Source organism: Sorex araneus, chromosome 1, assembly GCF_027595985.1.
Source record: "Sorex araneus isolate mSorAra2 chromosome 1, mSorAra2.pri, whole genome shotgun sequence".
In the NCBI taxonomy this organism is placed as follows: Eukaryota; Metazoa; Chordata; class Mammalia; order Eulipotyphla; family Soricidae; genus Sorex; species Sorex araneus.
The window spans coordinates 324,404,065-324,431,082 of NC_073302.1; the positions used below are offsets into that span (position 1 = coordinate 324,404,065).

Genomic DNA, 27,018 nt, shown 5'->3' on the forward strand with positions numbered 1-27,018 from the left:
TTATAATACTACTTAAATCTTCCATGAAAAAAGTTATTTTATCTTTCTTACTTGTGTGATCTTGATATACTTTTCCCACGGGCAAACACTATTCATCTCTTCTAGTAACTAGTAGCTATGAGTTACAGGGACTATATTTTTCTGATGATCTTCGTTTGGCAATATGACCTCTGAATCCCAGTTTTTCTAAAGTGATCTTCTGCTATTTTGATTAGTCATCTTTTTTTTTTAGAAACTCAAACGTATAGGGAATTTATAAACTCACTAAAATTGTTGAAATTATTTAGTACTATTCTAAGGAAGTGTTCTTCAATCACTTTATGCTGGCAAACTGGCAACTGTCCTGTGTACCAGCTCAGGGACAGGTAGTTATAATGAAGTTGGTATACCAGTGGTTTTCAACCTCTACATCTGCAGATTAGACTCGGTCCATGTACCAATGTTTGAAACATAAATGGTAATTTATGCTTATGTAATTTAATTTAGACTTTGTTAAATAATGCCTAACATAGAACCTTTTATAATTGGTTCCAAAGAACTTTATTACTTTTCAGTTTAGTTTGTTGGAAAATCCCGAGTATTCTTTTGGGTCTCTATAATCAATAAATTCCCTATAACTAAATTCTTGGAACATCTGTAGAGATTTTATATTGCTGCTAGAAAAGAACCCCAGAGTCAGGAAGCTAGGGATCACATAGTATTATTTAAATATATATTCTTAAACAAGCTTATTATGTTGCTTTGGGGGAAAAGCATAACTTTTTTTTGGGAACATATCTCATTTTAATTACAACATTCTTTGCAATTGTGTATAATGCCTGAAGAGTTGACTATTCAGGATGTGGTTAAATGAATAGGAAAAGGGAATATTATGTCTAAATGAAGCCATAACAGTGGAGGCTCTAGCTAATCAGAACATGGAATGAAGAACTAATATTTATCTAGAATAAAGGTGTCCTAAAATATTTGATCTACCACCCCATATTCTGAAAAATAAAATCACTCTGTGCCCTCAAGAAATCTACACCTTTTAAGCAAATAAACAGAAAGGACTCCTTCCCTTATCCCTTGAATCAGGGACTACTGTATTCCTAGATTATTCCAGCACACTCCAGTATCACCCACTTTGGGAAACATGGATCAACACACTAGAGGAGTGGAATATAATAGTAGGACAACATGAAAAAGAAAGCCCAGGTCCAAATGGGCTGACTAGTGAGTTTTGCCAAACCTTCAAAGAGGAATTATTACCTATTCTCAAGCTCTTCCCAAAAAACTGAAGAGAAATTCTTTCAAAGAGTTTCTATGAGGCCAGTATTGCCATGATACCCAAAGTTGACAGAGATTATCACTAAAAAGAAAAATTATAGAATATCCCTTGAACCAGTTTGTTATAATGGTAATACAGGAAAACAAATATTAAGTTCAAAAGAATGCATTAAGAGGAATGACATATGGGAATTGTTCTTGGCTATAACTCTTAACCCGAAGCACAGAATGGTTCAATATATGAAAACTAATGTAAAAACTATAAAAAGGAAGATAAAACCATGTTAATCTATCAATAGATGCAATGAAATATTTTAACAAGATCAACATTCACTCTCAGAAAAATAAGCGTAGAAGAGACCAAAACAGAAAAAAAAAATCCCATTAGTAACTTTCCCAAAAGATCAAGTACTTAGAAATAAATATAACAAAAGAAGTGAAAGATCTTACATTGAAAATACTAAGTCATTATTAAAAGAAATAGAACACAAGATAAAATGGGAAAATATTACATGTCCATATATTGGAAGAATTAACACTTTTAAAATGGTTTTCTTACCCAAAGTACTCTATAGATTCAGTGTAATATTTAGCAAGATTACAACAGCATTATTCAAGGACATTGAACAAATACTATCAAAATATATATGAAACCAGTCCAAACCTCTTATCCCTGAATATGCAATCCAATCAATTCAATTTTTAGGGGAGAAAAAATAAGATGCACCATGGTCCCTAACTATAAACTATCTCATAAAGATATGGCAATAGAAACATAGTGATATCGAATTAAAGTAGTTACTCAACTCTAGATATATTAATGACCTATATAAAAGGTGCCAAGGGCATAAATGAAGGAATTAATATCTTTCCAGTAAATGGTAGTAGGAAAACACTGTTAGCCACAAGCAAAAGAAAAAAATTAAACCTGTACTTCAACGTTGAACATGCATTAAAGTTAACTCAAATGAACTGAAGCCCTTCATGTTAGACCTGAAGCCAAAAATAAATCAACGGTATAAGGTAAAACACTGCATTATAAAAATTTCTTCAAGTACCTGATTCCAACAACTAAAAGAAACAAAAGTAAAAATAAACAGGACTGCATAAAATGAAGTTTCTATATTAAAAAAGAAAATACTACTAATATAAAAAGACACCTTACCAAAATATTTATATACTATCTATCTATGTATCTATCTATGTATCTATGTATCTATCTATCTGAAACAAAGAGTTTGTTAGTACTTAAGATGTCAAGTACCCCCAAAATTCAATGACATAAGCATGAACAACACCATCAATAAAAGAGATGATTTAATACTTCTCCAAAGAAAACATGCAGTTGGTTGCCAGGCACATGAAAATATGGTGATCATCACTGACTATCAGGGAATGCAAATCCAAATGCCACTGAGCTATCACTGTACACTAGTGAGAATGGTCTATATCAAAAAGCTTGGAGCCTCCCCTGCGGACTGCCGGCCAAGTGGCCGGCACGCCGACCCCAAGCGCCACCGCCATTCTGTCTTCCTGCAAAGGTCTGTGATGCTCCCTCGACCCGCCCTTCAGGACCCAGCCAGCTCCGCGGCCCTGAGCACCCCGCCGCTGCCGGGTTGTGGGAAAGGGGCGTGGCCTAATCATCAGGGGCGTGGCCTAATAAAAGTGGGCATGGCCTCATTACCAGCTGCCAAAACTCACACAGCGGCAGATAGTTCCCTCAACATCCTATCCAAGACAAACATCCTAGCTATTCGCAAGCAGTAGGACAATAAAACACAAGACTTCACATAAGAATTGAAGGAAACATCTCAGTAGGAGACCAGGTTCTACAACCGGCAAGTAAAAAGCCAACCACTATTAACTGAGCCTATCCACAATCCTTTTTCACAACAAAAGGAAACAGGGACACTCATCTTCAAGGGCCCTCTTTCATACCACAACAACAACATGAAGAAACAGCGAAAAACCCCACTGCAAGCAGAGGACGATCAAAGGAGTCCAGAAACCTCAATGGGCGTTTCCTACAAACTTGACCTCTCTGAGAAAGAATTTAGAGTTGAAATCCTCAACATGTTCAATGAACTCAATGCAAAGATGGACAACTTCAAGGAAGACCTGGCAGAAACAATACAACAGACAGCCGACAAAATACGGGAAGAAATGAGAGCAGAAATAAAAAAACCTTCAAAAAGAAATGAAGGATTCGGTACATGAAATCAAAAACTCTCTGGCTGCCCTCAACAATAGGATGACTGCAGCCAAAGACAGAATCAGTATGCTTGAAGATGAGCTTCAAGAGGCCTACAGGCAACAGCAAACCATGGCAAGAGACCTCAAAATAGCTCTAGCCAGAATCAGAGTCCTAGGGGATGATTTCAAGAGGAACAACATTAGAGTCATTGGACTACCAGAACCACAGGGAACCAACCCCAATGAAAAAGACACAGTCAAACAAATCATTGCGGAAAACTTCCCACAGCTGGACAATGCGGGCATCCAGATTCAAGGGGCCCGAAGAGTGCCAGCTAAAAGAGATCCTAACAGAAAAAACCCAAGACATATCATAGTTACAATGATGGACATCGTTCAGAGAGACACAATACTGCAAGCAGCAAGGTCCAAGAAGGAAATTGCACACAAAGGAGCACCCCTTAGACTCACAGCAGACCTATCAGAGGAAACCCTCCAAGCTCGAAGGCAATGGTGGGATATAGTGAAAAAAATCAATGAAATCAACGCTTCACCAAGAATACTTTATCCGGCTAAACTCTCATTCAAACTAGAAGGAATCATACACTACTTTGGGGATAAACAACAGCTCAGGAACTTCATAGACTCAAAACCAAACCTAAAAGAAGCACTAAAGGGGCTATTGTAAGAAAAGAACAACCCCTACAAGCACAACAAACCCTTGCACAAAGATGGCACAAAATCCCATAACAATAATCTCCCTTAATGTCAATGGTCTGAATTCAGCAATTAAGAGACACAGACTGGCAAAATGGATTCAGAGACTGAACCCAACATTCTGCTGCCTGCAAGAAACACATCTGAATAGCCAGAACAAACACAGACTCAAAGTAAAAGGATGGAAAACAATCCTGCAAGCAAACAACTCCCTCAAGAAAGCTGGGGTGGCGTTACTAGTATCGGACAACATAGACTTCAGGTTGAAAAAGATTAGAAGGGATAGTGAAGGCCACTTTTTATTAATCACGGGATGTGTACATCAGGAAGAAATCACACTCCTAAATGTCTACGCACCCAATGAGGGACCAGCTAAATACCTACAACAGCTGCTAAGAGACCTTAAGAAGGACATCTCGAGCAACACAATAGTAGTTGGAGACTTCAACACTGCACTGTCTCCTCTGGACAGATCAAGCAGATTAAAACTAACCAAGGAAATACTGGCTTTGAAGGAAGAAATAGAAGAGAGAGGGCTAATAGATCTATACAGGGCTTTATATCCCCCAAAAAAGGAATACACATTCTTTTCCAGTGCACATGGAACATTTTCCAGAATAGACCATGCGCTAGGCCACACAGCATACCTCAACAGAATCAAAAAGATAGACATTGTACCAGCTATCTTTTCAGACCATGATGCACTGATGCAGAAAACCAAATCAAACACCTGGAAATTAAATAGCTCGATATTGAACAATGAGTGGGTCAGGAAGGAAATCAAGGAAGAAATCAAGAGGTACCTGGAAACAAATGAGAATGAAGACACGAGCTACCAGAACCTGTGGGACGCAGCTAAAGCCGTTTTAAGGGGAAAATTTATAGCTCTGCAAGCATATCTCAGGAAGGAAGAAAGGGCCCACATAAATAACTTGACTTCACAGCTCAAAACCTTAGATAAGGACCAACAAAAGGTGCCCAAATCAAGCAGAAGGAAAGAGATAATAAAACTTAAAGTAGAAATTAACGACATGGAAACCCAAAAGACAATCCGAAAGATCAATGAAACCAAGAGCTGGTTCTTCGAGAAAATAAACAAGATTGATAAACCACTAGCAAGACTCACAAAGAAAGAGAGAGAGAGAACCCTTATAAGCCGAATCAGAAATGAAAAGGGGGACATCACAACAGAAACCAATGAAATTCAAAAGATCATCAGAGACTACTTTGAAAATCTCTATGCCATGAAACAAGAGAACCTAGAAGAAATGGATAAATTCCTTGACTCCTATAATCTCCCAAGGCTGAACCAAGAAGACCTGGAGTACCTGAATAGTCCAATTAACATCAAGGAAATTGAAATGGTAATCAAAAGTCTTCCCAAAAACAAAAGCCCAGGTCCAGACGGATTCACTAGCGAGTTCTTCCAAACATTTAAAGAGGACATTTTGCCAGTCCTTCTCAAGCTTTTCCAGGAAATTGAAGAAACAGAAACCCTCCCAAACAGTTTCTATGAGGCTCATATCTCCCTAATACCAAAAGCAAACAAAGACACCACAAAAAAAGAAAACTACAGGCCAATATCCCTGATGAACACAGATGCGAAGATCCTCAACAAAATATTAGCAAATAGAATTCAACAACTCATCAAAAAGATCATACACTATGACCAAGTGGGGTTCATCCCGGGGATGCAAGGATGGTTTAACATCCGGAAATCAATCAACATAATCCATCATATCAACAAAAGAAAAGATAAAAATCATATAATCATATCAATAGATGCAGAGAAAGCATATGACAAAATCCAGCATCCGTTTATGATGAAAACACTCGCCAAAATGGGTATAGAAGGGACCTTCCTCAATATAGTCAAAGCCATTTATCACAAGCCAATGGCAAGCATTGTTCTCAATGAGGAAAAACTAAGAGCCTTCCCTCTGAGAACAGGGACGAGACAAGGATGCCCACTCTCTCCACTTCTGTTCAATATAGTACTGGAAGTACTTGCAACAGCGATTAGGCAAGAAAAAGATATTAAGGGCATTCAGATAGGAAAGGAAGAAATCAAGCTCTCACTATTCGCAGATGATATGATACTATACCTAGAGAACCCTAAAACCTCTACAAAGAAACTCCTAGAAACAATAGACTCGTATAGTAAAGTTGCAGGCTATAGAATCAATACTCAAAAGTCCATGGCTTTCCTATATGCAAATAATGAGAGAGAAGAAAGTGACCTGAGAAAAGCAATCCCATTCACAATTGCGCCTCAAAAAATCAAGTACCTCAGAATCAGCTTAACAAAGGAGATAAAGGACTTGTATAATGTAAACTATAAAACACTATTTCAGGAAATAAAAGAGGACACGAGGAAATGGAAAGACATCCCCTGCTCATGGATTGGGAGAATTAATATTGTCAAAATGGCAATTCTCCCCAAAGCATTGTACAAATTCAATACGATCCCTATAGGAATACCCTTGACATTCTTCAAAGAAATGGAGCAAGCGCTCCTGAAATTCATATGGAACAATAAGCCCTCACGAATAGCTAAAGCAATTCTTGGGAAAAAGAAAATGGGAGGAATCAACCTCCTCAACTTCCAACTCTACTACAAAGCGGTTGTCATTAAAACAGCATGGTATTGGAACAAAGGCAGAGCTGCAGACCAATGGAATAGGGTTGAATACTCTGACATACACCCCCCAATATATGATCATCTAATCTTTGATAAGGGAGCAAGAAATGTGAAGTGGAGCAAAGAAAGCATGTTTAACAAATTGTGCTGGCAAAACTGGACGGCTACATGCAAAAAAATGGGCTTAGACTTCCATCTATCACCATGTACAAAAATCAGATCAAAATGGATTAAAGACCTCAACATCAGACCAGAATCCCTAAGGTACATTGAAGATAAGGTCGGCAAAACCCTCCACGACATTGAAGCCAAAGGTATCTTCAAAGCTGACACGCCACTGGCCAAGCAAGTGAAAACAAAGATAAATAAATGGGACTATCTCAAACTAAGAAGCTTCTGCAACTCAAAGGAAACAGTGACCAAAATAGAAAGACAATCTACAGAATGGGAAAGGATATTTATGGAGTACCCATCCGATAAAGGGTTGATAACAAGGATATGCAATGCACTAATTGAACTCCACAAGAAGAAAACTGCCAATCCGATCAAAAAATGGGCTGATGAAATGAACAGAAACTTTTCCAAAGAAGAAATCCGAATGGCTGAGAGGCACATGAGAAAATGTTCAACATCACTAATTATCAGGGAGATGCAGATCAAAACAACAATGGGATATCATCTCACACCACAGAGACTGGCCCACATCCCAAAGAACAAAAGCAACCGGTGTTGGCGTGGATGTGGAGAAAAAGGGACTCTCCTTCACTGCTGGTGGGAATGCCGACTGGTTCAGCCCTTTTGGAAAACAATATGGACTATTCTCAAAACGTTAGAAATTGAGCTCCCATTTGACCCAGCAATACCACTCCTGGGCATATATCCTGGAGAGGCAAAAAGGTATAGTAGAGATGACATCTGCATTTCCATGTTCATTGCCGCTCTGTTTACTATAGCCACAATATGGAAAAAACCAGAGTGCCCGAAAACAGATGATTTGCTAAAGAAACTCTGGTATATTTACACAATGGAATACTACGTAGCTGTCAGAAAACATGAAGTCATGAAATTTGCATATAAGTGGATCAACATGGAAAGTATCATGCTGAGTGAAATGAGTCAGAAAGAAAGAGACAGACATAGAAAGATCGCACTCATATGTCGAAAATAAAGTATCTGAGAAATACAAGCTTACAATGTTGCGATTCCTGGCAGACATTTCTCTGGACTTAGTTACAAAATACTAAAATACAGAAATCCAAAACTAAGCTGCTGCTGGTGCGGCCTCCTGACCTCATATCTCTTCATTCTCAGCAATGGAAAACAAATTACCAAACGCTTTCTTTTCAGCAGATCGACTTTAGGGGGGAGAAACTCCAAATCAATAATAGTGAATCAAAGTAAAGTGAAAGTAAAGTGAAATTTATCAGTTACACATGCGGGGTGGGGGGCTGGGGAGGTGGGGGGAAGGGGGAGGTATATCGTGATTCTTGGTGGTGGAATATGTGCACTGGTGAAGGGATGGGTGTTTGAGCATTGTATAACTGAGACTTTAACCTGAAAGCTTTGTAACTTTCCACATGGTGAATCAATAAAAGAAAAAAAAAAGCTTGGAAACAACCAGTGCTTATGGTGGGTACAGAAATAAAAGGAACCCTCATTAAGTGTTGGTGGGAACTATTTCAGCCACGATAGAAAATAGGATGGAGATTTTAAAAAAAAATAGAAGTTCCATATGATTGAGCAATTCCATCCCTAAGCATCCATCTTAAGAATACAAAAACATGAATTTTAAAAGACACGTGCAGGGGCCGGAGCTACAGTACAAGGGGTAGGGCATTTGCCTTGCACTCGGCCAATCTGGGTTTGATGCCCAGTGGATTCCACATGACCCCCTAAGCTTTATACTGCCAGGAGTAATTCCTCAGTACAAAGCCAGGAGTAACCCCTGAGTATCTCCAGGTGTGACCCAAAAAGCCAACAAAAGAAAAAAAAGAAAGAAAAGACATGTGCATGATGCACTTGTTCAGGTGTCTTTCAATTAGTATTTTTCAAAAAAAATCTACTTAGAATTTCCTAGGTTTGGAAACCACCCAAGTACCAAATAGCAGATGAATGGATAAAGAAAGTTTGGTAAAGTTTAAAACAAAGATGAAATCTTGCTTTTTTTTGGTACAACATGGACATAGATGGAACTAGAGCGTATATCATGTTAAGCAAAATATGTCAGGAAAAAGACAAATACTAGATGATCATACTCATAATATGCTACATAAATAAAGTAAGAAAACAATGTCCAGTAAAACCAACTCTAGATTTTTTTTTTTGGTGGGGGTAAAGTAAGAAAACCTTTACATTATGACTAGCATATTATACATGCTCACTGTATGTTGGCTATTATACATTTTTCCAATTAAATATAATTTTTAAAGTTAGGAAAAAACTAGGTAAGATGGATGCAATAATAATGTTGCAAGTTTTATGCAAATAATTTTATATTGTACACTCAATTCTATTTTGCTATCAAAACAACCCATATATATTAAGATCTGGAAGGAAAATAATAGGTTAGAGGAACATCAAAAGTTACTGAACTCCAAATAACATATTTATGGGATGTCTTCTTTTAGTACTATGATGTCCTTAACCTTAAAACATAATACAATGAAATGAGATGGCTTTGTTTTACACAGGCTTAAATAATGACCTCATTCAGCCAGTTTTTCTCATGCCCATTGAACACAGCAGATCTTCATTTACAGTCTTTCATCATCAAAATCTTATTAGACTTAGGTTGCACTTATCCAGATAATCCAGAATGCACAGAAGCATAAGTAACAGTTTGACATTAAAGGAAAAAAAAAGAGAATAGAAAATGGAAATGGCGAAAAAACCCCTTTTCCCCCAGTGCCCCATTCAGTGAAACAGAGTATTGTTGAGGATCATTGAAAATTATACCAGTGTCCTTGGTATCCTAACAGTGTTATATAACTTAAATCACAGGAGCATTGAGACAAAAATAGACTTTATCCCTTTGATTCTAGTTCTCATTGTTAAAATAAAATGAATTCAGGTGTTTTTATAACAATGAGAAAAAAGACCACAAAAGAATAAAGGCCTAATTACATGAAAGGCCATTATCTAATTACTTGATTAAATAATTAAATGAAATAAAAATATTAGTAAATTTGTACCACAAATGTGAAAATATTAAAATAAGTAATTTTAAGATTGTTTCCAACATATTTTTATTGGTTACAGTATTATAATCTTCCCAAAGACTAGAGAAAATATTCAAATTTGATTTGTAATGAAGATTTGAATAATCTAACAGGGTTCATTAAAAATAATAAAATGTATTTCTCTATAAAAATAAAAAGGTTATATATTTCTGATACTTATACTGATGGATTTTCACTCAAAATTCGTATAATAGACTTCTATTGTACCATGAATTCATCATCTATTATTTGGATAGAAAGTGGTATCAGTTATATGGGGCTGGAGCAATAACACAGCGGGTAGGGCATTTGCCTTGCACGCGGCCGACCCGGGTTCGATTCCCAGCATCCCATATGGTCCCCCGAGCACCGCCAGGAGTAACTCCTGAGTGCAAAACCAGGAGGTAACCCCTGTGCATTGCCGGGTGTGACCCCCCCCCAAAAAAAAAGAAAGTGGTATCAGCTATAGCATAATTAAATTTTAATTAAATTAGTTTTTCTTAAGTAACTGTAGTAACTTAAGGTAATTTTAAGAGACCCATGACTAAAAGTGAAATAAGAATGCAAGGCTAATACTGATTTATAATATACAAAAATAATTATTTTGCCTAAACAACATTTTAAATATGTAAGAAACAAAGAAACATAAAAATATATTTCTAAGCTTCATTCTTTTTTTTTCCTAAGCTTCATCCTTGAATTAACTTGAATCCTGAAATTCTGATGCTATGTGCAAATCAATGTTACTGAAAATATATTGAAAAAATACTGGAACAGCCAATAATAAGATACAATGAGTTGTAACTTAAATACAGTTAATTCTCAATTATCCTTGGTAATCCCCAAATAACTTTACTTTGGAACACAATATAACTTTTCTCTTTTTTATTCTCGCCATCAGATTTACTTTTGCAATGTTTAAGTCAACTCATTAATTAACTTATTATGATACTAGTATAGGTTAATAATACCCAATGGGGTTCTAATAGTTGGCTTTTGGGGAGAACTTAAAGGCTGATTTGAGGGCCAAAGAAGTAGTCCAACAGGTAGATTTCTTGACTCCACGGGGCTGACACAGCTTTGATCCCTGATATTCCATATGATCTCCTGAGCCCCAGTCCTGATCCCTGAGAACAGATCCAGGAGAAAGCCCTGAGCACCACCAGGTGTGGCCCAACACAAAAACCAAAACAAAGTACCAATGAAATGTTAAAGAATGTTGAGGTGAAAAAAGATGTACAGAAATAAATGGTGACTGTGTTTCTGATAGTAAGCTTCCTAAGATTATAAATCTCACCTCAAGTTAGCCGGTTTTGTCTAATGATCAGAATTTCTAGTGGAGTTTTAAATTAGGATAGAGATAGTCTTGAGGCGGAAGAGGAAAGTCTATAGTATGCAGAAAGGCACAGTGGCATGACTGTGAATCTCAATATGGATCAGAGTTGGTTTGTGGGAGGCAAAGTGCTAGTTTTCTCAGCTGCTTTTACTTTAGACACTGACAACTATGTGTTCTGCACAAATGACTGCAGGATGAAGTACTTCTGAAATATCCTTGGATAGAACACCCGTTGTCCCTTTATACTGAAACGATGGTATTACATAAATACTTCTTATTTAGAAGGCAAATTTCAAAAGTTAGTTTCTAGTCATTTTACATCATATTTATATATTATAGATAGAATAGGAACAGGGAAAACTGCTTTATTTATATGTTTTGGGATTTTAAAATCAAGATCAAATGATGAAATTGACATTGCCATTATCTTCCCTAGTCCAGAGGTGTCAGTGAGCACTGTATATGTGGACAATAGAAATGACAGAAGTACAGTTTATTTCTCTAGATATTTTACATAAAATGTTTTAAAATCTGCAAAAGGAATGAGAAGTCAACTTTTTTTCTTTTTTTGGGTCACACCTGGCAATGCACAGGGGTGGTTACTCCTGGCTCTGCACTCAGGAATCACCCCTGGCGGTGCTCAGAGGACCATTTGGAATGCTGGGAATCGAACCCGGGTCGGCCGAGTGCAAGGCAAACGCCCTACCCACTGTGCTATCGCTCTGGCCCCAAGATGTCAACTTTTAAGAGTAGTAAATAGTGAAAAATGTATCTGAACATTTACTGAGAAAAGCCAAGTTGGAAACATAAAACAATAATCTATAAGATATAATGTGTATTTTGGTGGAGGGTGATGGGAGCAAATACAGACATAGCCTGTATTTTGGGGGGGTTGGGGGGAGGTGATGGGAGCAGAGTAGTCCTCAAGGGCTATATCTGGCTATGCTCCGGAGACCCTGCAGTGCTGGTGGAACTCAGCTAGTAAGCATCCAAACTTCTGTATCATTCCCTGACCCTTACAGCCGTATCTTAAAATGACAAAATGCTATTAACAATGGTTTAGTGACATGAGTGGGGTAGTGGGAACAGTGCACTTGAACAGAAATGAAGGAGTACTCAGTCTATTTTTACTTCTCATGCACTAGTAATCTTAAACAATCACAAGATAAAATATTTCTTCCTTTCATGATTTGACGAGTCCTACCACAGTTCCCTCATTGCCCCACTTGGAATGAGGTGAGCCCCTTGGTAAGCTACTTACAATTAACATTGGAAAATTGCTCAAATTTATAACAACTCTAAAAGCATCAGTTGTACTTCTTCATTAAGCAATTTAAAATTTTTAGCATTTCAAAAAACAATGCTAATTGAATGATAAAAGATTCAGTGAAACTAGAAAATAGTATCTTCAAATTTCCCGAAAGTTTCTTTGGTTAAAAAAAAAGTCCATTTAATTAACTTGGAAAGTCATATTTTCTACAACCCAGTTGATTTAACAAAGACCTTGCAGAAAGCTTGCAGCCCCTGCTAACAGAGCTGACATTTCCAAACATACCATTTATACACAGGAATTACTGCTCTTGTGGAGAAACAGAAAACACAAAATTATTTGTGGTTTAATCATTTTGACTCTAAAATGGAATAAGGAATAGATGGACAAAATAGTAAATAAGTACAAGGCTCTGGTCGAGGTTTAATTAATTATACCTCTGCGAGATCTGAAAAGAGTGCTTGACTCGTATTACGTCTCAATGTATCCCAATAGCTCCTGGAGACAAGTTCTTCAGCATCTGTCTTAAGTACCTGTAGAAGTTTTAAGAAGCACAACTGAAATCTAAATAGACACAAAGAATGATAATTTATACATCTTAAATAACTACTAGCCAACTTAAAAAGAAAGAAAAACACATTATCTTACCGTTACTGTTTTCTGTTGCACATAGCATTAAATTACACTGCTGGTAAACCCAGGATATTTCCAAAGGTATAATGGTATATAACCACGATTTCTAAGTACATTGTGGTTTTGTCAAAAATGATTGCAATCTTTAGACTCTCCCCCCCACAAATATATGTCACTTCCAAGAACAAAGCAAGATAAAAGTTTTATTCACACTTTATTTTTAAGTAAATATATTTGGAAAGGTTTTGATAATTTTTTAGTAATCTATAAAATCATGTATAACTTACAAATGATTTACTGTTGGATGGCATAGTGCAGCAAAGAATCTAACTGACCATATTTCAAAATAAAGTTTAAGTTCATTCAAAACTTATTAAAAAGAATATGCCACTTAGATCACTCACAGCTACTCCTGTTATGTTGTAAAGTGGTAGAATACCTTTGGTCTATGAAAAGATTGATACCAGTTTCTATCTCACTGACGAGGGCAATATCAAGGATAAGAAGTGGAGATCATCACAGAAACAGAACTACAAGTTTTACTTAGTTATGCAGAAATAAAAATAATTACACTGTAGTTTCTGTCAAAATTATCAAGAAAGATTTCACATGTCCTTAGGATTGGTGTTCTTTGGGTTATTGTGAGAAGATAATGCTGCATGATGTAGATAGACATGAGTGGTAATTAATAAGAGAATGTTCATTTTTTTCTTGGCCTTAATTTTTAAAAGTCTTGTGCTACTATTAAAATTATTGTGCACCTATTAAAATTACTGTGGATTATTAAAAAAATCTAAGTTTAAATTAAAAATTTATCAAGTAGAAACTAATGTTTAATGCATATATTTAATAAGATGAAAATGTTAATAATAAGATAGAATCACAGACATATTTTATAAATGTACACGCAGCAATATGGAAATTTATTCTTCTTTTTAGTAATTAATATTAAGCAAAAACAGTTATAAGCTAAATAGTAATAATCAGCTGAATATAGAATAGTTTATTTTTCTTAATATAGGTATGGAAGACTCACAAATGGTAATTATATTAAATAGTTTGCAGATACTATCTAAATACTTTGCAAAGATATTTTTAAATAGTATCACTGTCACTGTATCACTGTCATCCCATTGTTCACTGACTTGCTCTATCAGGCACCAGTAACATCTCCATTGTGAGACTTGTTATTGTTTTTGGCATATCAAATATACCACGGGTAGCTTGCCAGGCTCTGCCATGTGGGCGAGATACTCTGGGTAGCTTGCCAGTCTCTCCAAGAGGTTTGGAGGAATCAAACCTGGGTTGGCTGTATGCAAGCAAACGCCTTACCTGCGGTGCTCCATATTTTTAAATAGTAATTTATTATTTTTTTTATGAAAGACTTCTCAATTTAAGTTTTTTTGTATTTTCTTTTTTTCTTAATTGAATCACCATGAAACACACAGTTATAAAGCACTGATGATTAGGTTTCAGTCATACAACATTCTCACATCCATCCCTCCATCAGTGTACATTTCCAACGACCGATGTCCCTCGTATCCCTCCCCCAACCTCCTCCACCAACCCTTTTCTAATTCTACCTCCCACCACTCTGCCTCTATTTAAATTGTAATTTAAAGGCTAGTGCATAATAAAGAAAGGGGCTATTTAACCCATGAGCGGAAAAAATAAGATTTATTACACTATTATGAAGATAACAAGAATCATTAGTTTCATGAAATGACAGTCACCATCATTTCTCTGCCTGCCTGCCTGTCTATTTCTCTCTCTCTCTCACACACATACACACATATGGATGACATAAAGAATAGTTATAATTTAGGAAGAAATAGTTTATTTAATAAACTACACTGGCATGGAATGCTATAAAATATTTTCTGAGCATAGAAAAGAAATAAATACTGCCTCCACTGGAATCAACTTATTATCTCTAAATGGTAGAATGAAAAATCTGAATCGTATTTTTTTTTTCTTTTTGGGTCACACCCAGCGATGCAGAGGGGTTACTCCTGGTTCTGCACTCAGGAATTACCCCTGGCAGGGCTCATATGGGATGAGCATATGGGATGCTGGGATTCAAACCTGGGTTGGCTGAGTGCAAGGCAAATGCCCTACCTGCTGTGCTACCGCTCCAGCCCCCATGAATCGTATTTTTAATTGTTTATATTTTAAAATGTTTTTAGAATGTATATTAGCTGTTAGAATAACAAACAGGTTTTGTTATTCCTAAATATTAAGTATAGCTTATTATTAAATATTAAATACGGTTAAATATTAAATATAGCAAACAGCCTCTAATTAAAAAATCCAAATTAGAACATGATATTAATGATCCTTTTCAATTGAAAGTTTTCCTACTCACCATCATTTACTTTGAAACATTAAATTATGCCAGATTATATGACTTAGTTACTGTAAATAGCACATTTGTTTTTATTTTATGCTTTATAGTTATTTGAATTATACAACTTTATGTGAATATCAGAACTATATTCACATCCTGTTTTAAGTACATGTGTGATATGTAATCAACAGGAAAAACATAGGTAATGTAGTAGTGATTTTCCTAGCACAGTAACTCATTGGTAAATGTGTTGTACAGGGAATCAATATTTAATTTTATATTAATGACTTGGGAGATGAAATTAAGGATAAAATTTCAGAACATGTAAAACTAGTGGATAATTTCAGTATCAGAAAAACAATAATTTAAAATAAATCTAAGTAGTAACACATCTTATAGCAAGAAATGCAGATACAGAAAAGCAGGAAAAGCAGATACAAAACCAGAATAAATGAATATAGGCTAAGGAAAGATCATTAGAAGAAAATGTCCAAATATAACTAAATAGTTAATGGTTATAAAACAGATAAACGCTTTGCCCAATGCTTTACCATGTAAATAGCATAGCAACTTACAAAGACTTCCTAAAGTCTTCTAAACATCTTTAACTACTGTATGAGTTTCAGGCTTCCTCAGTTGATCACGCCTATAGATTCTGTCTGTATTCTGTAAAGCTATTTCCTGCTACAGAATGTACTGCTTTATAACTTAACATTTCACAGGCCTTAATTGGCATTAACTGTGCATTCTCCACCCCTGTTGTAGTGTACATTCAAATTTTGAACAAAGTTTTCATAGCATGAAATTTTGATTATTATGTAAAGGAGGTAGCTCATATACTTTTAGAGTTGTACATTTTAATTGAAACACTTTCAGCCGAAACTACTGAACAAATCAAACTGGTAAAAAACTGTATATTTTGAGCAATTCTTCTAAGGGATTTGGGAACCTTGGGGAAATTAAATCAAGGACATAGCATTATATTCAATGGAGCAATCATCTATTCCTAGTTGTTTAGTTACTGTGCTTACCAGAAAAAAGAAAAGGAAAATAAATTGTTAACACAAGAATACCCAGGGATGTGACTAAATGGTAAACCTTGGGTTCAAATTCCAGTACTGTAAAACAGCAACAACAAAAACAAGAATATGTTTAGAAGACCATTTGCAGGAACTTTGAATTTTTTCAGGGCAAAGAAAATCTAAGAATCACAATCTTCCTTGAGAAAGAAAACATTTTAAACACGATATTTAAAATACATCAAGAAAGGGGTCCAATAATCCTCAATGAAAACCAAGGCTGAGATATAACCAATAGAACTGGGAACCGAAGGGCCACTGGAGATGGAAAGGACTGTGGCGAAACGGAGGAATCTGCAAACACTACTGGAAGGACTGGTATAGTTTTCTGCACTATAAAATAATGACAGTAACACTATTGCAAAATATACAACCACAATTAAAAATTTAATTAAAATATGTATTAAGAGCTATCTTATATCTGACTTTTGTAATGACCATTGGCAAACATAAGAGATTTTAGAATAAAAATTCAAGCAATACTGAAAGCTAAGCAATGTCTCTTCATTAATATACTTTATTTATTTGTGAATGTTCTATATCTCTGAAATGGATAGCTCTAGTTCTTAAAATACCCATGCCATGTAGGAGTATACCTTAGAATCTGTTCCATACTTGTATTTAATCTTCAAATACTGTTGGAAATTACAGAACTTCAATTATTCTATCAGTGATTTTGGTTACAGCTGTTTGTCACTCACCTTTCCTTTAACCTAAAGTTAAAGATATACAATTGCTCTGCATGTTTTGGCTCTCAGAAATCTAAGAAGGAAGTATAACATTTAGCTTAGTAATATCGTGTACATTTGATTAATTTCCAAACATTCCTAATAGCAGGTACAGATTCATAGAAATAAATAACATTTTCAAGTATAACAGGTGAGGGCTATTTACATAAAGAACATTTGAAGTGTTGTACATACACTATTAGTAGGAGAATGGTATCCATAAAGTTGAAGACGCTGACATAGAGCACAAAGGGCCAAATGAAGTGTCACATTTCAGAATGAACCCAAGTATAGCAAAAGAAAAAAAGAAAAAGACGACAAAATAATCAATTAGGAAGGGCAAATCATTATGCTATATTCTATACAGAGCACACAGAGTACAAGTAGGATAAATATTAAAGATGAGTAGCAAAGTTTAAAAAATCTTATGTAATTAACGGTAATGGGTTTGTGCTCCTTTTAACCATTTTCATGAAGTTTTGTCTGAACAACTGCTTTCATAAAACAAGTTCTGTAGAATGTAGTTTTATTTACACATGCTTCAGCCATTCTACATGGGAGGGGGGGAAAGTCTTGATGGAGCAGCATGGCAGTGGAAATGGTATGAAGACCCTACAGAAGAATCCTGTCCTCTAAATAGTGCTACAAACTTTGGCAAGTTAATTAACCTCTCCAAGAGTTTTATCATTTGTAAAGCAGCTATGATACTTACCTGATGGAATAGAATAAATGTTGCTAAATAGGATTAACATTTATAAAGTCACTTCATTCTTTCATTCCTAAGAATAGTTTTTGGGGTATCAAGTTTTAAAATTTAGTTTTGCCTTTTTCTTGGAGGATATTTGAATATTCAATTCAAAATAGCTGTGTGGCTCCATGTTTGAAAGAGAAATTAAAAATCAACTGACTTTGGCGTGGCCACATTCAGAAGTCCTTGGCTACTCCCATATCTTTGGCTGGGGGTCATTTCTAGGTATTCAGGGGACCATGAAGGTGCAAAGCATGCACTTCAGCCATCTGAACTATTTCTCTTGACTCCTGGCTAACAATTTTGAGTGTTATGAGTTTAATGTTGTTAAATAGGTACAAATTTTGGCTTAAATATTTAACTCCCACAACAATCACATGTGGTTATGCCTCTTATTCAACTCCACTGCGCAAATGAAGAAACTAGGGAACAAGGCTGACAAATGTGTTCAAGATCACCAAGGTAATAACTTGTAGTGCTAAAATCCAAACTGGAAACCTAGCTACTGAGCTTGATCTACACAATTTTGCTACTACATACTCTCTCTCTCTCTATATATATATATACACTCTATTCATAGAGTGTATATATATATATACATATATATGTATATGTATATATATATACACTCTATGAAATTCAGAGGTCATACTTAGATGACTTCGGAATTGTTTTAAGGAGGAACTATTAAGCTAAATGGTTTAAAGAATATTTCAGAATTTTTTTCAGGGGAGGGCACACCCAATAGTGCTCAGGGCATACTTCTGGCTCTGCATTCAGCGGTCACCCTTGGAAGTGCCCTGGGGACAATATGCGGTGCCAGGGATTGAACCTGGGTTGGTTGTGTCCAAGTACTGCTGTACTATTGCCCTAGCCCTCAAGGAGATTTCAGGCATGCTTTTTCATATCTAGGTAAGATAAATTACTCTGCGGTACATGTGGAGATCAAAGACTTTAGTAAGCATTCCCTTTACATAAATTATATTCATATCATTTGTTAATTTAAAATCTAGTCTTTAAAGCAGGCTTCCTTCCCATATTTTTGTTAGAGAAGCATAACTGTATTATTCATTGTATTATGATAAATTGTGTTATTTTATATTCATATGTTGATAAAATTGGGATTTCATACTTCAACTAGAGCTTCTCTAATTAAGGATTCTCTAGTTAATCCAAATTGAGATTTTATTTGTATTACTATTATAATCTTATTTGTATTGAATCTATATTAAATTTACTTTACCTTAGCTGCAATGAAATTCAGAACCAAATTTTGTGTTGATGTTGTCACTTTTCCTATTGTGGGTTGTCTACTATTATTTTCCCCTATTCTCTCTCTTTTTGTAACTCAATTTATAATTATAGTAAATATTAATGACTAGAACAGTATTATATTTTTGCTGGAGGATCCATAAGTCCTTTCTGGAAGGAGTATAAAGAAATAAAACAGTTAAATTTCTATCCATTGAAATGCTTTTTTTTTTCACTTAGGTATAATGAAAGATTCATTAATGTAACTCCTGAATGATTTTTATTATCAACTTGTCTATTGAGTTAATTATAATTTAATCTATAAAAATTAAAGCAACTTTTATTCTTTCAACGTATCTATAGAAAATAAAATTTATAAAGGCAGTTTTACTAATACTGTGAAACAATTGTATTGGGCTAATTAATATAGGATTCATTGTTTATAATTCAAAAATTGTGAGACCTCAATTAGTGAACTTCTAATATTCTTTTTAATACTTAATTAACATAATCATCTCTTTGATTTCTTAGGGAAATTTTCATAAGCTTTTATTAGAGCATCAATAATGATTAAACAAATACTGATAAATATATTATGGTCAAATGAAGCTATGAAGCAATATAAATTTCAAAATTCTGATTATCTGCTTTTTATCAATATTCACTTAACAAATTAAATTGAATATAGGTGCCTATCTGTTACTAATAACAGTTTTTTCAAAGCCTAATCCAAATTATTATTATTATTTTGGGTGGCTGTCACAATGACAGTACTCAGGGATCAATCCTGGAGGGACTTTAAGGACAATATGGGTTGCCAGAGATTAAGCCTAGGTTAACCACATGCAAGGCAAGAGCCCTACCACTGTACTACCTTGCCAGTCCCACACATTTTTATAACTATGAGAATAATAAATTAAGAATGTTTTATTTCTCTGAAGTTTGCCATTTAAATTATGCACAGAATAATTAAGTTGCTGTACATTAAATTGCTGGACTATTGCCATTCAAATGCCAACAACACTCACTAAATCTGATAAATATAATATTTATATTTCAGATAAAAATATTTATAATGGGTAAGCATAGAAGTTCTGGAGCTGGCTACATATATGTTCAAAGATTGACTTTGCCATTTGATAACTAAAAAAATATGTTTTTTTTAGACAAACTTTGCAACTACCAGTTTCCTCATCAATCTTAAAAAGAGAACTTCTGGGTATTTTAAACTAGAAAGTGCATGCACAGTATTTAGTATAATACCTGAAAGTAAGGTGTCAGTATTTGTTATTGTTATTATGTGAATACTGGATCGTGTCAGATTGATATTTGGGGAAAAGAAAACACTGGTAAGAAAATAGGGAGAAATGTTGCTTAACTCTACCAACAGAGTAAGACAAAAGCATTTCTCATCCCCCAAAAAAGAACTTAGAATATATATTTCTAAAAATGAATAATAATTTCCTTAGTTTTGCTTCAACATTTATATTATAGTATACTCATTCACATGTGTAATTAAATCTTTGCAATTCACCTTTAAATTTTACATGCATAATGATCTGTATTAATCTACTATATGATTAAACCCTTCAAATTTCACAGATCACAACGATATGGATGAAGGTGATCTAATGAATGCAAGTATGGATACAGATGTTTAATATCAATATTTGGCTTAAATATTGATATCAATAAGTATAACTACCAAAGCAATTTTTCTACATAAGAATTTAGAAAGGTTTTGAGAAAGAGAAGGTTCTATAGTTATAGACTTCAGCTGTTTCTCAAGATCAATAAAATAATTCTTACCTAAAAAACTCATCATATGAGACTATAATTTATTCTTACCAGCATTGCACGCTTTTCTTCATCTCCTTTAGTTTCTCTCTTTTCATTTTTTTTCCTGAATATTTCTTGAAGCTGAAAAGGAAACCAATCAAGAACCAGATATCCAAAATTAACTTCTAGATACTTTACCTACCACTCTGTGCTATAATGTTGTGCATATTAAATATTATGAATAAATAGTACATTTCTGGTCACAAAGTAACTTTTAAGAAAATGTTATCTATTATTGTAAATGGTATTATTTCCTTTAAAATTTCTATTTTATAAATGGATTCCTAATATTTCCTCTGTCAGTTATGACAGCATGAGCAGTTATCTCTACATTTCATTTTATATAACAACAACTGGAACTCAAATAAAGCATATTACTTCTGAGAATATGTATAGTAATAAAATACAGCACAATATGATTTTATTAATACAAACTTATTTCTATAATTTTAATGGAAAGGGTTTTCAGCAAAGATTACTAGTAAGTTGTTTTTATATAGTCAAAAGTCTTCTGGATTTTAGATCTCTATGATAACAGTCCAGCTCTGCCTCCTGGTTTTGTTGTTTATGAAAAAACAATAACCAAAACCATTGCAACTGAAGTAGAAATAGAGTAGAAGACAGCTTTGAGTAAGGATGGCTTTTGTAAGAGTACAGAGTACAAAAAAATGGAAGTTCTTCATAAATGTTTTTACTTTCCATTTCACAGACAGACCACATTCCAAAAGATATCTGTATAGTGAACTTTCAACAGACTGAGATCCTACAGTTAATCTGTCAGTCAATAAAATAGAATTTAGCAACGTGGACATAGGATTTTTCTTGATAATTTGATTGCCAGGCTTATTCTTAAAAGCTTTAGAATATAATTGCATAATATCATGACAACTATATAGAACAGAATCCGTCCATTTTAAGATATTAGGAATATATCTCTATGAAACTTAAAACTTTCACTTCCTCAACATTCTGGAAAACAGTGAAATGAATGGGCTCATTCATGATTCTAGACCCATTGATGTGGCTCAGGAACTGAATCAAGGCAATGGCTATGTGGCTGTTGGTTTAAGCCTCCTGATAGATTCAGAAGGTTCAAGTAATTAGTTTACTTGATTCTCTTTCAAGGGCTGAAACTTTACTCTTATGAGAATACTGAACTCTTTTCTTTGCTATGAGAAGAATACTTTCATAGTCTTGAGTGATTTAAACTTTTGAAGAAAACACTAAACTCTCTAAGAGTTTTTTTTTTTCCTCAGAAGTTTTTAGTAACTGGTTACTAAGGAAAAACGGAAGATGACATTTTAGAAAAGTATAGTAAATGATGAATTTACATAAATGCAAAGAGACCTTGTTACTCAGGGAATAAATGTTAAAATTTGGGAGCAAAACAGAAATAGGCATTTGTTAAACAAGTAAATGCAGGCCACATGAGTGAAAAAGAAAAAAAAATCTGAAAGGGTCCGGGTGGTGATAGTAAGATGAACGAGCAGCCAGACTTGATACCAGAACAGCATGAGAAAGGATTCAAGGGAAAATACCTATGAATAATCTTACTTCTCCCATTTCAGTCCATGGTGAGTGACGGGATGGATTAGGAAAATGGGAATAAGTTTAAAATATAAGGCAGTTTTGGGTAGAATAGAAAAGCAAAAATATCAAATCCTACAATGAGAAGGGAGGGAAGGTGTTTGTGGTAGAGTTTTTATTGGATGGCTGGCATGAGGGGGAGTGAGTACTTACTAGGAATAACAATCTCAGGGTCACCTGTTATCTATCCAATAAAAAATTTTTGACACATTTTAAACTTTACACACTGTGTAAAGTATTGTAATCATCTTTATATACCAAAGAGTTTATTATTATAACATAAAAATTAAAGTACATGGATAAATATTTATTCACTGTATCACTGTTATCACGTTGCTCATTGATTTGCTCAAGTGGGCACCAGTAACGTCTCCATTTGTCCCTGTTGCATTCAGGGTCAGGGGAATGAGGCCCATTATTATTACTGTTTATTACATTAATTAAAAAAAACAAAACTTTCACTTCTCAAACAACAGTATTTCAAATAACACAAATACATAAAATATAATCAATATTTAATTACTAATAAAATGCAGCACGTAATATACATACCACCAAAAACTCCTTTTTATCTACCATCTCATTGCCATCAGTGTCAAACATGTTGAAAGCTATTCTAAAACCTGCGTGTGGCTCTGCCAGAAAAAAATGTAAAAGGTATTTATGAAATATAAAAATTTACTTTAAAATGTTAAATCTTGTTCAAACAGTTATTTATATTTGGTACAGAAACATGTACCAAATATAAATTTATTAACCAATAAGTTAAAAGAAATGTTACTGTAATAAAATTTACACAGAAGTATACATATTTCATGTACTAGTATACTTAGTTGCAAATGATAATACACTTCACAAAGGACTGTGCTATATAGAAAACTCAAGCGTTTGACTACCTTCCTTTTAAAAATAAATAGAATTCTTTATTATCCAAAGTCTGTCATGCTGTTTAAAAAGAAACTATTAGTTTGTAACATTTAAAATATTTTTAATAATGCCTCACTACTTAGAGTGGAAAAAGTAATAAAATGCTCAACTCCTTCCAATATGCTCAAGTTCTTAGGACCGAAAGTAAAATCGATGTATTACACAACAGACCAGTCCATTTCTATTATTCTGAGGAAATTATAATAGAAATGATCTATGAAAATAAACACTAAGGATGAGAGATTACAGATTTGCATTTAAACTTCTAGAGGTTTCAAAAGCATTATGTATGAAATAAAAAGGTTTCAATAATCCCTAATTCTTCCAAAAATACAAAAAGAATAGCCTTTTGAGTGGAAAAACAAATATTCACATACTATGACCTTTAATTTTTGAACCTTATAATGAAGTCCAGTTCCTTTTCTCTTTTAACTTTTAAAGCTTACAGAAGAAATCTTGGACAGAAGGAAATTGCAATGTGTCCTTCAAAGAGGAGTCTGGTGTACATGCCTTTTTTTAAAAACATCTGACCTTTTTGAGATGAACTGGCAAAAAGTTTTAAAAGGGACCTCCCACAGATATACCTGCTACAACCTGCTGTGAAATTATAAACCTATCAAAGAAGGAGAACACTTATTCACTTAATCACTAGTAAAAATATTACAAATGGGAGCCAGTCTTTTTATTTTTTGAACGCAAGTTCATTTCTGGCATGTAATTTCAGAAATCTAAACAATTTTATTATTACTAACTAGAAAAGAAAATAAATCATTTCATCCCTGCTAACAAAGTATTAAGCTTTACAAAATATTTGTATATAAATAGAAAAATTCCTTACAAATATTGCTTGGGAGGAGAATGAAGTTAAAATAATTAAAGATAAAGTGAAGAAAATTATAAACAGGCAACACAGGTGATTTGCTCCTTCTCCTGTAAGCTTTGTTTTCACATATTTTAAGTTCTAATCTAAACATACATAGACTCCAAATTCCGAGGTTTCTACAATGGATCCTACAATCCACAGATGCACTGTATGAAAAGATTCTAAGCTCTTCTAAGATTCTAGCCTACGAAAGTATCTGATGAGCGTTTTCCATACTCATCCCTTTTCAAACAGCTTTTCTAGCTAGTTCTACTCTATTTACAACTCTCACTCTGCAGGTTTAAGTACCTATTATCTCTAATTTGCACCCAATGGGTTTTAGCTAACAATAAAACTTTTTAGCAAGTCTGAGACATTCCTTGGCAACTAAGTCCTCTCATTTTCATGGCAGCATTCATTATGGTTTTCCAGTCTGGGACAACCTCGGGTGCCCCATTTCTAAATGCACAATACCTGCTGTTCTTTAGTTCCAACATTTTAGATCCATTTAGAGTACCAGAGGAAAAAGAAAAATGGTAAGTTTTGAAACATACAGTATAAGCACACTTATACATCTGCAAGTAGAAGTATAATATAACATCATTGATTACTAAACTCAGAATTGTACAATGGCTGTGAAATTTCTATCATAGAAGTCAAGAAATCTATTTCTTCTTTGTGATGAAAAATTTACTCTTCATTTACCTAAGTTTTAATGTCATATCTATTGAATTATAATTTCTGAACATTTCATAACTATTTTACAAGTTATACTAATACCTGTAATTTTTTTTGTTTGTTCTTTTGGGCCACACCCAGTGAAGCTCAGGGGTTACTCCTGGCTTTGCACTTAGTAATAACACCTGACGGTGCTCGGGGGACCATATGGGATGCTGGGAATTGAACCCGGGTCGGCCGCGTGCAAGGCAAATGCCCTACCCTCTGTACTATCGCTCCAGCCCCAATATCTGTAATTTTTACTAGAGTGCCATGCATTTTCCATTGGTGTTTGGACATAAACTTCGCAAAACAACATGCACCAATTGTAAACTGATCCTCAATAATGAGACACTGTAACAATCAAAATGTACCCAGAATTGATTTAATATACTTACTTGTTAAAATACATAAAAGAAAAAGATATTCTGTGTAAGAAATAACACCTGAAAAATAAAGTCACAATATAGAGAAAACATTAATTTCTTTTTTATATTCACTAAATCATTTTTACATGTCAATAGCCATTGTTCATAAAGAATTTATAATTTAAATACTATTTTAATTAAACCAAACTACTATAAAATCATAACAAAATAAACATAAAATGAATCTTAATTTTTTCACATGCTTTTTTCTAAGATTCCTATTAATGCATTAAGATGTATTGAGAATATTAAGTGAAATTATGATAATGACTGTTACATCTTTAACTTTTTGTAGCTCTTGGAAATATACTATTGAGGCCCTTGGAGGCCATGCCAGGTATAATATCCAGGGCCTCACACTAGCAAAGCATGTTCTCTACTACACAGTCACAATGGTATAGTCCCAAAAACTGTACTTCCAGGGGCTGCAGTGATGGTACAAAGGGTAGGTCATTGGCCCGGCACTTGGCTGATCCAGGTTTGATCCTTGGCATCCCATATGTCTTCCAAGCACTGCCAGGAATGATTCCTGAGTGCCAAGCCAGGAGTAATCCTTAAGTATTGCCGGGTGTCACCGCCAAACAAAACAAAACAAAAATAACTCTCCAGAACTGTATACTTTCAAACTTGTTGCTTATTTTCAATACATTAATTAGAATAAACAAAAAGGTTGCAAAAACTTAGTACTGTGAAGTGCTTAATTGCTTCTCGTAACACTTGAATAGGATGTCTAGACCTTCAGGCTTAGAAATTAGATTTTTATATTGTATTTAAAAAGTAAGTTTCCATAGTTAATCACTTTAGCTTTCAAGTTTTTTGTTTCTGACACGCTTAATGCTATTAAATGTATTTTAAGAAACTTTAATTAGATGACTTTTCCTGGATATTATGTCCTGATTTCTCTGAAATCATAAAGGATAAACTTAAAAAAGAAGTTTAGAATAAATAAAAATATACATTGCTACTCAAATTATTATATTTGGATTGTCATGCCCAAAATCATGATAAATGGCTTAACTGCTTTTACAAGTGGATCCTGAAAAAATTAAAATCAGGAGTAAAACAGAAACGCATATCCAGACATCAGATAGACATGATGTTTGGTAAAAGGATATATATTTTTTAAAAATCCTCACAATAATCAGATAGTGACCTTTAAAACTCCATTTTACAACCGCTCATTTGAGGCAACCCTCTTTGTTACTGAACAAAGGAGAGCCACTGTCAG

The 27,018-nt window shown here is 34.4% G+C and overlaps 1 protein-coding gene across 4 annotated transcripts in view; it reads right to left on the reverse strand.

The window, feature by feature from the left end:
- The window catches only part of MICU3 (mitochondrial calcium uptake family member 3), a 113,647-nt gene that overhangs the window by 23,725 nt on the left and 62,904 nt on the right, over nt 1-27,018 (reverse strand). For 3 of the 4 annotated variants that reach the window (XM_055132627.1, XM_055132623.1, XM_055132637.1), the window contains 5 exons: nt 25,761-25,808; nt 23,409-23,491; nt 21,279-21,350; nt 17,627-17,665; nt 13,082-13,177 (listed from right to left, as the gene is read on the reverse strand). In XM_055132627.1, coding sequence (XP_054988602.1) covers nt 13,082-13,177; nt 17,627-17,665; nt 21,279-21,350; nt 23,409-23,491; nt 25,761-25,808 — 338 coding nt within the window. The remainder of the gene's footprint in view (nt 1-13,081; nt 13,178-17,626; nt 17,666-21,278; nt 21,351-23,408; nt 23,492-25,760; nt 25,809-27,018) is intronic. The other variant, XM_055132634.1, reaches the window with a different exon arrangement.